The 15,541-nt window shown below is 47.6% G+C and overlaps 3 protein-coding genes across 3 annotated transcripts; 2 read left to right on the top strand and 1 right to left on the bottom strand.

The window, feature by feature from the left end:
* Positions 1 to 5,966: 5,966 nt before the first annotated feature.
* LOC100842221 lies at positions 5,967 to 7,082 on the top strand. The gene is made up of 3 exons (XM_003565626.4): positions 5,967 to 6,153; positions 6,296 to 6,446; positions 6,536 to 7,082. Exons 1-3 carry the CDS (start codon positions 6,077 to 6,079, stop codon positions 6,596 to 6,598), a joined length of 291 nt encoding a protein of 96 aa, XP_003565674.1. The 5' UTR covers positions 5,967 to 6,076; the 3' UTR covers positions 6,599 to 7,082.
* A 3,725-nt stretch (positions 7,083 to 10,807) lies between these two features.
* Positions 10,808 to 11,630, top strand: LOC104582522. The gene has a single exon (XM_010232332.3). It carries the CDS (start codon positions 10,976 to 10,978, stop codon positions 11,435 to 11,437), a length of 462 nt encoding a protein of 153 aa, XP_010230634.1. The 5' UTR covers positions 10,808 to 10,975; the 3' UTR covers positions 11,438 to 11,630.
* Positions 11,631 to 11,705: 75 nt separating this feature from the next.
* On the bottom strand, positions 11,706 to 15,002 carry LOC100840407 (30S ribosomal protein S6). The gene is made up of 2 exons (XM_003565621.3): positions 14,703 to 15,002; positions 11,706 to 12,193 (listed from the first exon to the last, which is right to left on the bottom strand). Exons 1-2 carry the CDS (start codon positions 14,883 to 14,885, stop codon positions 11,936 to 11,938), a joined length of 441 nt encoding a protein of 146 aa, XP_003565669.1. The 5' UTR covers positions 14,886 to 15,002; the 3' UTR covers positions 11,706 to 11,935.
* Between the last annotated feature and the right edge of the window lie 539 nt (positions 15,003 to 15,541).

The following is a 15,541-nucleotide window of genomic DNA, read 5'->3' as shown; positions in this document are numbered from 1 at the left end:
TGCAGCCCGGAGTACGTGGAGACTCACGGGCTCCTTAGGGAGAGGAGGTTGGCAAACCCAAGCGGAATGCACCATCAAGGGAGTGTGAACCTGCAGGGCTACATCAACAACTATGTATGTGTTTTTCTCCCAAAAAGATCTTCATGTGCGAGCCTCACCCCTCACTATCTTGTTGTTGCTTGTTGTTTCAGGCGAAGGCTCATCCGAATAAAGAACGCCTCACCAGTTTCACGGCCGTTGACTGCGTCCTCAGGGGAAAGGCGACCACCGTGTCGGAGTACAGTGCGAACGCCCCGTCCGAAGCCTACGCCACCCCGGCTGACCATGCCAAGGTCACAGGCTACGTGGAGGTGTTTGAGGAGGTGCACGGCCCCGGGGCTGATCCTAGCCAGCACGACCTGGATGTGGAAGTGGTCGTGAGGGTGGAAGGAGGCATGAAGCACGGTAGGCTGGTCTTCGGGAACGGAACCATTGATCCGAGCACCATTCCCAGCCTACCTCACCTGAAGGCTACTTCCATGAGCTCGAGTGCTAGTATACGCAGTCGTCCAGGTGCACGGCAGTTCTCACAGCAGGTTAGTTGTTCTTCATTCACCATCTCGTGTCTTTTCGCATTTCATTGTAACGACAATGAACTTGTAATGGCATTGCAGGAGGTGGAGGGTATGGTGGCGGCTCAGGTGCAGGCTCAGATGGAGGCTTAGAGGCAGGCTCAGGATGCTCAGATCCAGGCTCAGGTGGCGGCTCAGGTCTAGACTCATATGCAGGCCGCACTGAGGGCTCAGTATGACCACCTTAGGGTATGTTTACCGCACATAATAGCCAAGAAAGCGTGGTATTAGTTCCGTAACTGCAACTCTTTGTCTTTTCAATATGCAGCCGTACCTCGCCGCCACCTCTCAAGAGCCGCCTACAGCACCACCGCCGTTCGACTTGGCATTTGTCAATCTCCAGATTGAACATGCTCCACAGCCTTCTCCACAGACTCTGGTGAGTTCACTCGAAACATTTCAATCTCCATTCATGACTTTTCTTGCTTTCGTTGAGGGTTGGGGTCAATGCCTAATCATCTGTGCAACAGCATCAATCCGGCCGTGGCTCGAACGACCCTTCTTCACACGCAAGCCTTGCTAGAGGCAACCCTCTTGGCCAGTCACCTGCTCCTAGGCACTGACTCGGGTAAGTTACCACAAACTTGTCTCGTCTCGAGGTCCGTTGTTTTGAAAACTTACTTTCTTGCCTCCACACGTAGAACTGCGTAACCTAGCATCACATAGTGACATAGATCTCATTTTAGAGACAAGAGGGCTCACTTGGCTCCAAAATGGTGTCTTGGTGGCATTTTTGAGCATTTGGCTCATTTATGCCACCAGGGCACCATTTTGGAGCCAAAAGAGTCATATTAGCTATAAAATGGTGACTTGGTGGCATTTTGGAGCCAAATGGCCCAAAAATGGCACCAAGGCACCATTTTGGAGCCAAATGAGCCATATTGGCTCCAACATAGTGCCTTGGTGCCATTTTTAGGCCATTTGGCTCAAAAATGGTGCCTTGGTGGCTCATTTGGCTCCAAAATGGTGCCTTGGTGGCATTTTGTAGCCAGATGAGCCATGTTGGCTCCAAAATGGAGCTATGCTAGCATAATGGAGCGAAATGGCTTGTTTTGTAGCCAAACTAGTGCCTTGGTGGCATTTTTGTGCCAAATAAGCCATATTCGCTCCAAAATGGTGCCATCGTGCCATTTTAGAGCATTTAGGGGTCATTTGGCTCCAAAATTGTGCCTTGGTGGCATTTTTGGAGCCACATGAGCCATGTTTGCTAAAAAATGATTCCATTGCACCAATTTTGAGCCAAATGGCTAAGTTCTGCTTCAAATACTACAATTGTCACTTCAATTTTTTTGTTTATATCTAATTATGCTATTCCAACTCCATTTCATAGGTTTCTACTAGTGCAATGGGTAGTGGATGTTGAAGGTGCCCGAGTCACCATCTTGTCGTCTATGAACACTAGCTTGTAATATGTTGCTACCATGTGATGAACACTTGTAATAATTTTGTTGTGAAATATGTGATGTTTTCGGACTTTCATGAGATGTTTATATGCTTGTGATGTGAATGCGTTATGTAGATGCGTCGATGATTTTGTGGGGATGTATTGCTGTGATATGGATGAATATATATCTGTATATATGTGCTGTGAAAATATTTCAAATTGCTGCGATAAAAAAAACCAAAAAAAATACCTTTTGCCGGCGGCCAATGAGCGCGGGCACGCACCAGATCGTGCCACGTGCCCGCCCTTTGCCAACGGCTTTTTCGCTGGCCGTCGGCAAAGGCCCCCAACCTTTGCCGACGGCTTTTTCCCTGGCCGCCGACAAATGCCCAACATGTGGGCCACATCGTGGCACGCGCGGCCGGCTCGCGGCGTGCCACGTGCCCACCCTTTGCCGGCGGCTTTTTCCTTGACCGCCGGCAAAGGCCCGACATGTGGGCCCAGCCGTGGCATGCGCAGCCTGCTCGCGGCGCCACACATGCCGGCCCTTTGCCGGCGGCTTTTTCCCTGGCCACCGGCAAAAGCCCGACATGTGGGCCCAGCCGTTAACGGCACCTGTGATCTCCTTTTTTTGCCGGAGGCCGTCGTTTCGGCCGCCGGCAAAGGCTTCGCCGATGGACCCGTGAGAAAGCCGCCGGCAAAGAGTCCTTTGCCGGTGAATCTCCGTGCCGACGGGCTTTGCCGGTGGTTCCGAAAAAAAGCCGTCTTTGCGGGCGGCCCTGGCCCCCGGCAAAACCGCTTTCTCCCCTAGTGTGTGTGCACACACAGTCACCGAATGCGAAACACTAGTGCTTCGAATCTAATCGAAGCATCAATTAAACCAAGCCAATAGCTCGATCATCGGGTTCTCCAATTATATGAAGCCGCACCGGCGCACCGTAAGTCAGTCCGTCACGAACCGTAAGCGTGCATGATAGATGGTTCCATGCACTGTACTACTAGCTAGTCCTGTGTGCCGACCGGTCAGTACGGTTCCTATATATGCCTCCTTTTCGTGCATGCATGCGCGCGTAGCTTTTTGCACAGTGCTGTGTAACTTTTGTGGGACTTTGAACGTCGAGTTAGCTAGCATAGCTAGGGCTGGAATTCGGCAGGATCCATGTGTACGTTTGTGTTTCATGTATATATAGGTAGCTACTCCCTCTGTTAATTCCAAAATACATCGATCTCATATAGATTTGTGCGCTTGGACCAAGAGAGTTCTCGTTCTTAATGGTTCACCATTCATGTTAGGTTAATAATAAATGGATGTGAGTAGTTATTGGCCGGGTGCGGATAATAAAAGAAAAATGAGATGTATTGTGGAACAAATGAGAAAAATCTATACACGTTGTCTTGTGGAATGGAGAGAGTAGCTAGCAGCAGCTGGTACTATAGCGACTTTGGAAATTGTAATTGAGAGCCTCTTTTGTCATAGGGCCATCATCCGCCGCCGGTCAAAAGGTCTTCAAAGACGTAGTTGCCCGCGATCCAGATAAACCGAATCCAAGCTTTCGTTCGGACAAACCTCAACCACAAAGGGCGGAAGACCTTATATCAAGAAGGGAGTGATCCGTCATCGTCGTCGGTGTCTAGGTTTTCACCCGCAGCCGCTAGACACCACCGCGACCAGGAGAACCCATCATAGCAGTGAGACTCATAAGGCTGAACAGGGGCCACCGCACAAGGACACTCGTCGAAGTGCCCAGCCACCATTGCACCAAGCCTCTGCCAACGCTCACCAAACCGCCACGCCCAACAGATAGCACTTGGCGCAGGTCCAGGGCAGGCCTACAACTCAGACCCAACAGAAGACGCCACCGGGTAGCGTCGCACATTGTGGCCCTCCGCAACGACTCGAAGGAAGGCGCCATGCTGCGTGTGGCAGAAAAGCCAATGCCGAAAACCCCCGCCACCAACCCGCTTGCCACTAAGCTCCGTTGCCGAATGTGTCTAGGGTGGCGTCCGCCCGTGGGGGGCGGCATCCTTGGGCGGTGGGCAAGGCAGGAGGAGGCAAAGATTGGGGGACTATATCTAGGTTTTCCGCCGCTGCCTGGCCGTGTCGCCACCGGGAGCGACACGGGAGGCTGCTGGCGAGTCTGTTCCTTAGCCAATTCTTTGCTATAGCTCCTCGCAAAAAGAAAAAAAAAACTTTGCTATAGCAGCCTGACGGTGCGATCGAATAAAAGAGTTTCTCTCGCGTTCTTTACAAATAGGCTTGTTCATTCTTCACGTGTGTGCCTGGATGCAAGGCTGTCTTTAGTTCATGTCGTCGCGCGCGCGCACCTGCATACCTGCAGCATATGTACTGCACAGCGCCACACAGTCCACAGAGTTTGTTACCCTGCAGGCATCCACCCATGGAACGACAAAGGGAAGAGGCGCCAACAAAAGTCTTCCTCTTGAAGCTAGCTAGCTGCATATATATGGGACCCTGGAAATGACCCCAATTCGGATCGATCGATCGAAACGGTGGTAATTGATGACCATCCATGCATATATGCATATGGAAAACACGTAACAGCAACCATAATAAGCTGGCAAGCCTGCATGTGATGCCCCGGTGGGATTATGGGAAACCAGTCCCCCACAGCTCCGAGCCTCCGACGACCTTTCGCAAGCTAGCTGGGTGACATCGAAACGTGGCAACGCCTGACCAATGATCCCGGCCCGGCCGGGGCCGGCATATTGCTTGTCTAAACTAGCCAGAACCTACACTGTACCGTGCGTGTAAACGTGTAGTACTTCGAAGCCAAACGGCCTATGGAGGAGTGTGGAGTGGTGACGAGGTCTTGTGAGCAGTTGAACCGATCGATCGTCGGATCTGTAGCTAGCTCTCATGCATGCATGCACGTCAATGCATGCAGATGGTTCTCCAAATATCGATCATGTCGATCAGTACTAAATTGGTTGTGATGCAGTCGACGCAGCTGCTAGCCAGCTACTGACCAAACAAGGATAAGCTAACAAGGGTAGCCAGCAGGACACAAGCAGACAAGCTAAAACGCTGTGGACATCCTAGAAATTGATATGCATGCATTCTGACGATCCCTCGCCGCCCGGCCCGGGCGCCGCTTGGCCCGTGCCGTACGTCCTTTGCGCCAGATCCGGATCAGATCCGTCCAGGCCCTCTCTCTCCGTCTCGCTCTGGCCACGCATGCATGCATGCAGCGCCCGTAAACGTACGGGGAGCTAGCTGCTCACACATATCCCATCCCATCTGGATCTGGGCTCTGGTTGGTTCCTGACTTCTGATGAGAGTTCTGACCAGCTACTACGTTACGACGGCATGCATGCGTACAAGTTACAACCCACCCGGCCAATCTCCAGCCTACAGCGCCTCCCTGATCGAGTCTCAGGTGCAGCGCAGAGATCTCGAGTCCTTGACCTCTTCCAGCCCTGTGCAAGATTCCATTTATACGCTTACAAACCCGGCCCCCTCTCCGGCATAAAAAACATTCTGTTGGATAGATATTGCTCACGAACCATATTGCAATATATCTCTTCCGCAGCTACTGCAACCAACATACTCCTATGTTTTTTTTTTACTATTGGAGTGCTTGTTAAGACATATACGAGGAGCGTGTAAGTAACAGTACCCGGCAGCTAGCTGAACTGAATACTGACAAGAGCTAGAATGAAATAATTAATCAGTGGCTGGACGTTCGTACTATGCATGTGGCGTGTACTTATTATAAGTGAGATTCCCTTGACCAAATCAAGCCTAGCTTGCGCAGTTTTGCCTGCATGTTTGTTAGTTGAGCACGTCGTGCTCTGTTTGACTGATTAATCATCTAGATCTAGGCTAATCTGGGTGCAGTAAGAAAAGTCTTTGCAGGTCTGTGCATGCCCGTTCCCGGGACGGTGACTTGAGTCGTCCGTGACCATCTCCTCCAGCTCCACCAGCTATAAATAGCAGCCCGTCGCAATGATATATGCAACCAATTAACCCAGCACTGACTCACTCACTCATTCACACTGAAACTGAGACCTTAATTAGTAGTAGTAGCTGGCTAGCCGTGTAGAGGAACAAGAGTGAGCAATGGCGAAGCCGCAGCAGGAGGTGTACTTCGTGTTCATGAACTTCGACCCTGTCTACGAGCGCCTTAGAGCCGATCGGTCTGTATATACCTAAGCATTTTTAATTTCTAGAATGCTGTATACCTAAACACAATATTGTACTCCCACATATCACTGACGAGCATCTGCTGTTTAATTTGTTGATCAATGGATGACCGTTTAATTCGTTGGCTGCGTGCAGCTCGAAGCAGGGGTCGGCCACGCTGGACGCATACCTGAGCGACAAGCACGACAAGCTGCTGGCCAAGCTCCTCGGCCCGCCCGACACCTACCGGAAGAAGTCCTCGCTCGCCATCGTCGACGGCTTTGCTGCCGAGATCACCGACGCTCAGGTTAATTCCCAGCCGACCTGACCCTACACCCATGTTAAGATATATATGTTCACCGATGAATCTTGGATTAAAGTTAACCATTGATGCAGGCGAGCGTGCTGAGGTCCGCCAAGGAGGTGAGGGTGGTGGAGAAGAACCAGGAGCTTGCTTGACCAGTCAAATTGACAGCTACATCAGCTAGCCAGACAGATTATCTTTATCTATATATATTTCCCTTATATGTATTACCACTTCATCAGTACTAAGATGCTTCGATCTACTAAGTTTATAGGAGTAGCTAGGGCTGCTCCGAGAGTCAATTAGTTTTGCGGCTTAAGTGTGTCTGTATCGATCGCTGTGTGTGAGTGTGATCTCCCATGGCGCCTTTGTTGACTCTAATGTCAAGCTCAAGGCCTCAAGCTTAGCTGCAATATCTGTAGTTATGTATTAAGTGCTGTAGTAATCAGTTAGCAGTAGCTGCAGTAATATAGTAGATATATAGTCCTTAGGGTCTACCAATATTCAGAGGATGACTTTGAAGATTGAACCCCGGCTCCTTTGCAGTGTAGTAATGGTTTGTCCAAAAGCTATGCATGTGTAATTTTACAGCCACGTGCACTTCTCTTTCTGTGTCAAACATGCATGGCAGTGTGTGTACGACTTTTGGGTGTTGTTCTATATGCATAGGTAGATGATGCAAGCATGCTTTGGGTGCCTAATGCGAGTGGTTTAAGGTCTTGGGTTGACTTGTTAAAACTACAAGACAAGACTCCAAGAGGAGGGAGCTTTGACGAGTGGACTAGGGGATAAGTCGTCTCTCTAATCGGTGATCATGATATGGTTCCTAATTGGGAGTTCCTGAGATCCCACATGGCAAGCACGATATGTTTTGGGTTGAAGAGATATTAGACTCGGTTTGTGATTGTTGAACTACATGAGCTAGCTCAACTTTATTATATACACCTAAGAAGAAAAATATTAATTAGTTAGCTAGCTAAATGGTAAAATGGTCAAAGTTTGTTGGAAAATATTGCAAACAGGGATGTATGATCCATCAGACATAGAGATTTAGGGCATGTTTGGTTTGGAGTTCTGAACAAATGCATGACAAAAACAACTGCTTGCCTGGCGATACATAGAGATTCAAGCGGGTATTAACGATAGAAACGGGTGAGCTCATCTGCTCATGCCAGCAATTTTGGTGCCATGGCCCTGTTTGTTTGGGCTTCTGTTTCAGATTTTGGTGTTTTTCGCAATCTCAAAAGCACTTCTCTCGTTTACACATGAAGCTGAGAAACACCTCCCGACGTACTTCTCAGCTAGAAGCATCAAAAGCACATCCAGAAGTGTTTCTCAGTTTCATGTGTAAACAGGAGAAATGCTTTTGAGATTGCTAAAAGCACCAAAAGCTGAAACAGATATCCAAACAAACAGGACCTCGCCGCCTGGCCGGACGCCAACCAAACACTCTCATGCACATGTCCGGCTGCCCAGGCTAGCACAGTAGCACACACCAAGACACAATCCAAACAAGACAAGCCCTTAGTATATATATCTCGCACGAAACTAGGACAATGGTAGTACCAAAGTCATCAGGTTCCGATCCTCTTCCAGCCCAGCTTGCTCCAAGTTCTAGTCCTCGTATAGAGATGACCTATCGTCATTGCTTTGCCCTGATCTTTTGGTGTGAGCGGTGAAGCCGCAGCTTGTCTTAACAACTCTGCACCCTTGCGCTGAGAATTTCAAATTTTAACCCGGGCTTAGGCCATTCATCTTAAAACCCAATTTTTTGGTGCAACTGAAACACATCACAGTTTTCCTCAGCAAAAACAACAACTGAAACCAATCAGCGTTCTGTACGAAAACAGGGAGATGGAAGACAAGTCAGTGAGGCCAATAAGAATCCGATACGTGGAACTGTAGCAGGATAATAAAATGCGAAAGCTTCATTGACAATTTAGGCAGAACCACACCATGCATGTCCAGGCTCTGAAAAGTCTGAGCATATTGCTGTCACCTGTCAGCGAGTTATCCTGATCGAAGTTATTTTTCCTTGCATAGCATCAAATCTATCCGATCATTTTCTGGCTCAATCCTGCCCCGAGGACAGACTAAGTCCATTCCAAAGCACAACATGATCACACTGAACTTTCTTATTTTTGGTACCTCGACTATTATTAACTCTAAATTGGTCCTCGACTTTAACTTCTGGTCCCTTGGCTATCAAATTTGTCTAGTCTTGTGCTTTCAATCCATTGAAAGCGGTTTTGATGATGACATGATACTTTCTCCATTCTATAAAACAGCTCATATAATTTATGCACTTCAACCAAGATTAGCTTTGGTTTTAGTTGTCTGGCCAACCAAGTTGATTTAAAAATAAATCGGTCTGAACGGTTATTGGCCGGGAGCGAGAATCAATGAGAAATGATCTATATAAAAGAACAAATAGAAAAAAAGTTATATGAGTTATTTTATAGAATAGAGGGGATAGTTATTTTGCACGAGTGATACAGTGGCACATGGATGTTATAGCTAGCAGTTATAATTTTGTTATGAAATTTATAAATGCATTACAATCATAAGTGTTATAAAAATTCTTTCTATTTTGTGTATTCATTTTTAAATTTTCTATGCTAACAAGATCTATTAGGAATATTCTTGATTTTAGAGAATTCATCGTTATTTTTCTCTTTCTCTATTCTTTTCTTGTAATCTTCATTTAAAAAGAAGTTTTAAATATTTAGTTTGTAGAAATATAGAGTCATACTTGTTTTCCAATATTTTCAATTCCAAATATAGATTTACTATTTTTAACTTAATTAATTTTCTTTTTTTTCTAGAATACTCCCAAGCAGGAGTATCATATATCGAAGAAGAAAACCGTGATGTGGTTACATGCCCGTAGGCGAAAGTACATCAATTACTCAATTACATTCCACGCAATGTCCACTAGACTAGAAAAAGAAGAACCAGCAACATTACTGAATAGACCTGCCTGCAACCACGCCCTTCCTTCGGTGTCTATCGCCCGCCGAATCTGAGAGACATTTGGAGCGAGTGCATCAAAAACCACTGAGTTCCTGTGCTTCCAAATACACCAGCATATGAGAGTGATACTGGTGTTGATATTCCTCTTGTCCTTCTTGCCCTGAACATCAAGACCAGGCCACCAGCTTGCGATTCTTGCCTTGAACATCAAGACCAGGCCACCAGCTTGCGAGAGTGTCATGCGGTGAAGGTAACCAACATAGCTTGCCCCAACTCCTTAGATACGATGACCATACCTGCCTGGCAACCACACAACCAAGGAGTAGATGATCAATGGTCTCTTGCTCCTGATCACACAAAGAACATCGTGCCGGATGGGTCAAGCCGTGCCTAGCAAGTCTGTCCGCGGTCCAGCACCTGCCTCTAAGCGCCAACCACATGAAAAGCTTGCATTTCGTTGGTGCCTTGGAGAACCAGACCTCCGCAGCCCGAGGAGCCAATTCATGACCACAAAAGAAAGCCGCATTTTTAACTTAATTAATTTTCAATAAAAACTTCAATTTCCATTTCTTTTATATTTCCTCTTTTCCTTCTTTTTTTGGTGCTGATTGTGGGCTAGCACATGTACGAAATCACTGTCAAATCATCGTTAAAACCGCTTGGCTTTCAATTGGGCAAAAGAGCAAATCTAGATGATTTTGACATATGGAGGACCAATAATCTTTGTTATTAAAACTGATGTACTAAAATTAGAATTGGTCCTACAGTCGATGGATCAAAAATATGTATTCTTTTTATTAGTACGTTCTATCCTTTGTTTCAAACCGAAAATTAGAAAGTAGCTAAAATTGGGCATGCGCTTTCTCTCAGAGAAGTAGTTATAATAACTGAGCATAATTAGTGACACATGCTATACTTTAATACCCGTAAAACAGAACAATCAACACAATCTGGCGATACCTGACCGTGCATGTATATATGCATGCGAAAGGCAAAGCTGGAGCGAGTCAGGCATGCACCGATCGATAGTCATTTCACATGTCCATGCATTGCATTGTAGTCACAATCACAAACATATCGTCCACCAATAATGTGCGATCTACGTCATTACTTTCACGTACGTGAGAACCGTAGTGGTTTGACAAAGAATAACCAACGGCGGGCGCGGCACCGTAAAACCTCTAGCGGAACATTGTGTATCATCTGCTAGGTGCGCCAAGGAGGGATTGCTCCGAGTGTTGCCCAGCTGAGATCCCCCTCTACCTTGCTCGGTCAGACGGTCGCTCTCGCTCTAGTCTTCTCCCCCTCGAAGCAGGAATGCGACACATGGGACCGGGACGCTTCCTTAGCGATTAACCAAACGACCTTAATTAAGCGCGCTGGAATGGTTCGTAGTACTACCACATCCCAAGTTCCCAACTCTAGCAAATCACACTTAAATACGTAAGCTAGCCGGCCTCCTCATTTCATTGGCTAGCTTCGAACCCAGCAGCTCTCATAAGTTTCTCTTCCACACCACCACACACCGGCCGATCGATCACACGGGCGCGAGAGCAAACATGGCTCGCGCCAGCGCCGCCGTGGTCCTCTTCGCGCTGCTCTGCTGCCTCCTCGTGGACCTTTACCCGGCGCGCCGCCCCGGCGAGCTCCCGCCGCAGGTGATAACAGCAGCACACGATCCCGTGGGTGATCCCCGCGAGGCCTCCGCCGAGCCGCTTCTGCCCACCAAACTGGTGGCGTTGGAGGAGGTGGACCCGGTCCGACGGGCTCCGCAGGTCTTCCAGTGCGGCGGTGAAGACGTGGCGGCGGCTGTGACTGCGAGCAGCAGCTCAGAGGAGGGCGCTCAGCCACGGCCGGAGAGCGGGGCGGAGGAGGAGGCCGGGATCATGGGGTGGTTCCGGGGCTCCGACACCGACTGCGACGACTCCGGCTCCGACACCGACTGCGACTCGGATTCTGACGACGAGCACGACGGGGGCTGGATCATGGGGTGGTTCTGGAGGCTGGCGCGTCGCTTCTGATCTGATCGGTCCTGGCAACAAGAGCGGCCGGCCGACGATGGCTGCAGCGGAGGAGCGTCCTGTCCCGTGTCCGGTGATGTGATGACTAGTAGTTCGGTAGTTGTGTGTGCCGTGTGCGTTTGGGGGTTTACCACTATGTACATGTATGATATACTGGTGGATGAATAAATGATAATCAAGTTTTATGCATGTATACAGCGCAGCGTTTCCCCCCGGTTCTGCAAAGCCGTTTCACACTGGGGTATTGAGAAAGCAATAAAATACCACATGATAAACATAGCGATGATGTGCCAATTAGATCATTTGCTGCTTATTGGCAGCTTAAATGTCAAACAAGCGAACAACATGCAACATCAGATTTCAGGTACTCCAGGATCTTTTGACAAACAGTGAAGTTCATAGGTTCTACTTCAATCCCTACTTTATAATCAACAACAATTTGTTTGCAGGAGAACACACCTTACAGTACTGAAAGTGCAGACATCTTGGCACACAAATCTACTCCTCCTCGACCTCATACTCGTAATCATCGTCGTCGTCATCATATTCATCAACATCATCATCCTTACTCCTGGTACGATAGCGGTAATTGTCCATCTCGCTGCCCTGTTCATCCTCATTGATGAACTCCAGACCGTAAACTGCATCTCTATGCTTCACCACCAGCCAGCGGAGCAGCCGGTCCTCCTTGTTTAGATATTGGAGTTCTTTAGTGAAGGAAGGTGGAACCATCATGGTCATTTGCATAAGTTGACCCTGCAAATTCAACAGAAACTTCAGCACATCAGTAAAGCAAGAGTATTGCAGTTCTTTAGGCTGCAATACCAGTGGCAAGGACAGCTGGCAATGAACAAACAATTGAAACACAAGACTATTTGTCAGGTGTGAAGAAGAAGAATTCTCAAATGCACTGAAATACATTCCTTGTACTTCTCAGCTGCTTTGGCAGATTTCTAAAGGTGCTGTGTTTTACCTTTACACTGATTGATCCAAGGATCTATTGAAGAGTTATGGAAAAGGCATTTTTACAAACAAGAACAAACAGAATGCCTATCAAGTTGGAGCAATGTGGAGATCAAACCTTCACCTAATGTTCAGCAAATCCAAACAACAACTGATGAACAAGACAATGCAGCATCAAACTAGGGGGTGCTTTGGTTCAGCATCAAACTTATAGTTATGTTAACAGCCAATCCATCAGCAATCAATGAGCATTCTCTAATTAGGCTCTGATAATACCGTTTTATAAAAAAACTCAAGCACAAATCACCCTGGCCTGTATTCAGAAAACCAAGAAAAGAAAATCAGCTCTTACATTCCTTTCCAGCCTTCATCAATTACCATGTATGTGTGTTTAATGAGAAATTGCTGAAGTGTGGGGGTAAGCAAAAGGACAACTGAGAATTGCACTATATATATTATATATGTTCACACAGACTGAGAGTGAAATCATACAGTCATACTGCTATCAAGGCCATCACAACTTGGTACAGGTGAAATAGTTATGACCAGTCAACTGATGCAGCACTGCAATTCTTTGTCAGACTTTGACATAAGAGTATATGGTTAGACTCGGCAAGTAATTTCAACGCAAAAGCCTGAACTCCAAACTTCAAAAGACGGCGTATGGAGATATATTACCATTGTAGACTGGAACCACAGGAGATGTATGTTCCCAATCGTCAAACTTTAATTTAATAAGCACAGACTATGTGACCAACCTGTATGAAGTATTCGGTAACTAACTAACTAATCTCCCCTGACAAACAAACTGCGACAAAATCATTAGAACTTATGATTTCAATATCAGATTCAATTTAGAAGTTGGATTGCATCGAAGATGCACTAACAAAAATACATAATGGTATTTTGTGAAAAAGGGTAGGCTGCACATCACAGAAAAATTGTAACCTCTATAACAGTCAGTAATGAGAAGTTGAGAACCTGTAGGGAATGGAACTCGAGAAACGCAATACCATTAAGCTTTTGTTCAAGAGCGATACTATTTGTATTCAGTTCACTTGCTGATAATTTTTGTGACATTGATCAGCCTTCTTAACGAGATGCTTGTGCTCAACACGATGCAAGGCCTCAACCCAAAGGTGCACAAAGCGCCGACCACTGTCTTCTAGACTTTCGGATTAACGCCTTGCAACGTGTTCCACACGAGCATCGCCTCTGGGATGGACTGATCATGTCACGAAGGTTCTTTGCAACATAAAGTGTCTCCAAGCAATGAATGTGCCCAACATGTCCCCTTGGACGAGTGTGAAACTTGTTATCTATTAGATAGAAAGATTATACTTTTTTTGCGGGGGATAGAAAGATTATACTTGTCCCACAAAAGGAGCCCTTGAGCTCTTCCACATCAAGAAGGCAGTGTTTCACGTCTGCATGAAAAATTGAGAATCTTCTTGGATATGTGAAGTAGAACCAAGAAAAGATGCTGAAACCGTCTTCAATCCAAGAGTGTCGTCATTGGTGAGGCTCAGAACCATCAATATGATAAGTAAGGTAGAACTTGCTGATAAATAACCTGTGAAGAAGCCACGTTACTTTGAGTGCTTGGACTCTTTGAGGCCAAGGACAACGGGCACGTGACTGCTTATGTTTGTGGCTTGAATCGCCTAGGAAATAAACACAGCTGCTTGGGACACAGAACATGTGCAGCAGTGGAGGAAACGTTAGTAAAGGTGGAAGAGGATGTTCCAGCTAGGCTAGAGCTTATGATGGCAGTAGGAGGTCAAGCAAGCACAGATGATGAGCTAAGGTCACCGGTCAATTGGTCATTGGTCGGTGGCAAATATGCTGCACGGCTCTGCTACCATTTCATGAAACTCCCTAGCAAGTAGCCACGTCAAAGATCCAACCGCTATATCCTTCCATCCACTATGAAAGCAGATAGATCATTCCGTGCCGCGTATCTGTTCTCTGAGCAACACGGCCAGAGAAATTCTGAGTTCCTGACTCACTTACAACACTAGAAGTTATCAAATGAACATTTGCTAGAGCATTCCACTGGACACGGCGAGGCCAATGCCCATGAATGCTGTAACACCTAGCGGTCAGACCTAATAGGGGCATTTCATCGAGCACGTCACGGGCACCACCGGTTGCTAAAAACCAGCGCCCCAAACAGTTATCCCCACTTAGGAATTTCGTCGATACGCATCAATCTAGGTCGAACGAATCAGACAGTCAACACTCCGCTAATACGAACCTCCACTAATGGATGTAAAAAAAAGAGCGTCTAATCGGGGCGGACCTGGAAGTGGCGGCCGTCGAGCTTCTTGATGCCGTACCCGAGGTGCACTTTGCCGAAGGACTTGAGCTCGGTGACGACGCCGTTGCGCTGGTAGGCGCGCCCAGCCACCCGCGTCACGAGCTCCGCCACGGCCTCCTTCGTCACCATCGGCTTCACCAGCAGCATGCAGTCGTACAGAGGCATCTCTCCCGGCCGAAACTCCTCTGCCTCGCGCTCGCTGGCTCTTCTCCCACCACGCCGCCGCCGCGCCGCCGCTGGTGTTCCACGATCTCGGAGACCCGGACTCGGGGGGGGGGGGGGGGGGGGGGGGGGGAGGCGTTTGTGGGCTTCACAATAGAGAGAGCCGTGAAGCGCTGAATGTTTGGGCCGTAAAAGCGCTTCTTATGGCGTCACATTATGACTTACAGCCCATCTTACTGAGTGGTCCGTGAGAGCAAATGGGCCCAAATACATACATGCGCATGTGATGGTCATTCTCTGCTACCACAGCTACGCTCAAGAGCGTTTTCAGTGAGTTCTCAAAAAAAAAAAGAGCGTTTTCAGTGCCGCCATTGCGATTTTACTCTTTACAACAAAGTTCATTTTTCCCTTTTATTGTCAAAAAAAGTTCATTTTTCCCCTTTTGGTAATTCGACCATTCAAGTCGTAGCACAACATCGATATGCATATTCATGTACTCTTTGGGTTATCCGAAGGGAACCAAGAGGGGACTGCTGCCTGTAAACACCACTTGGCTTTCGCAGCCGCAACGGGACAGGCGCGCCTCGAATCCCTTTCGGAGGAGATCTCACGAGCATATTTCCCCGGACCCCACGGCCCGGGTCCGTCCATTTCCTCGG

Source organism: Brachypodium distachyon, chromosome 2 (genome assembly GCF_000005505.3).
Source record: "Brachypodium distachyon strain Bd21 chromosome 2, Brachypodium_distachyon_v3.0, whole genome shotgun sequence".
Lineage (NCBI taxonomy): Eukaryota > Viridiplantae > Streptophyta > Magnoliopsida > Poales > Poaceae > Brachypodium > Brachypodium distachyon.
This window is presented reverse-complemented; position numbering and strand designations above follow the sequence as displayed.

Bases quoted from the DNA above. Each gene is read 5' to 3' on its own strand.
- LOC100842221 (XM_003565626.4), top strand. From the start codon at position 6,077: ATGGCGAAGCCGCAGCAGGAGGTGTACTTCGTGTTCATGAACTTCGAC. The intron at 6,154-6,295 runs GTCTGTATATAC...GGCTGCGTGCAG, and splicing joins GAGCGCCTTAGAGCCGATCG to CTCGAAGCAGGGGTCGGCCA. The intron at 6,447-6,535 runs GTTAATTCCCAG...CCATTGATGCAG, and splicing joins CCGAGATCACCGACGCTCAG to GCGAGCGTGCTGAGGTCCGC.
- LOC104582522 (XM_010232332.3), top strand. From the start codon at position 10,976: ATGGCTCGCGCCAGCGCCGCCGTGGTCCTCTTCGCGCTGCTCTGCTGC.
- LOC100840407 (XM_003565621.3), bottom strand. From the start codon at position 14,885: ATGCCTCTGTACGACTGCATGCTGCTGGTGAAGCCGATGGTGACGAAG. The intron at 12,194-14,702 runs GTCCGCCCCGAT...TTGAATTTGCAG, and splicing joins TCGACGGCCGCCACTTCCAG to GGTCAACTTATGCAAATGAC.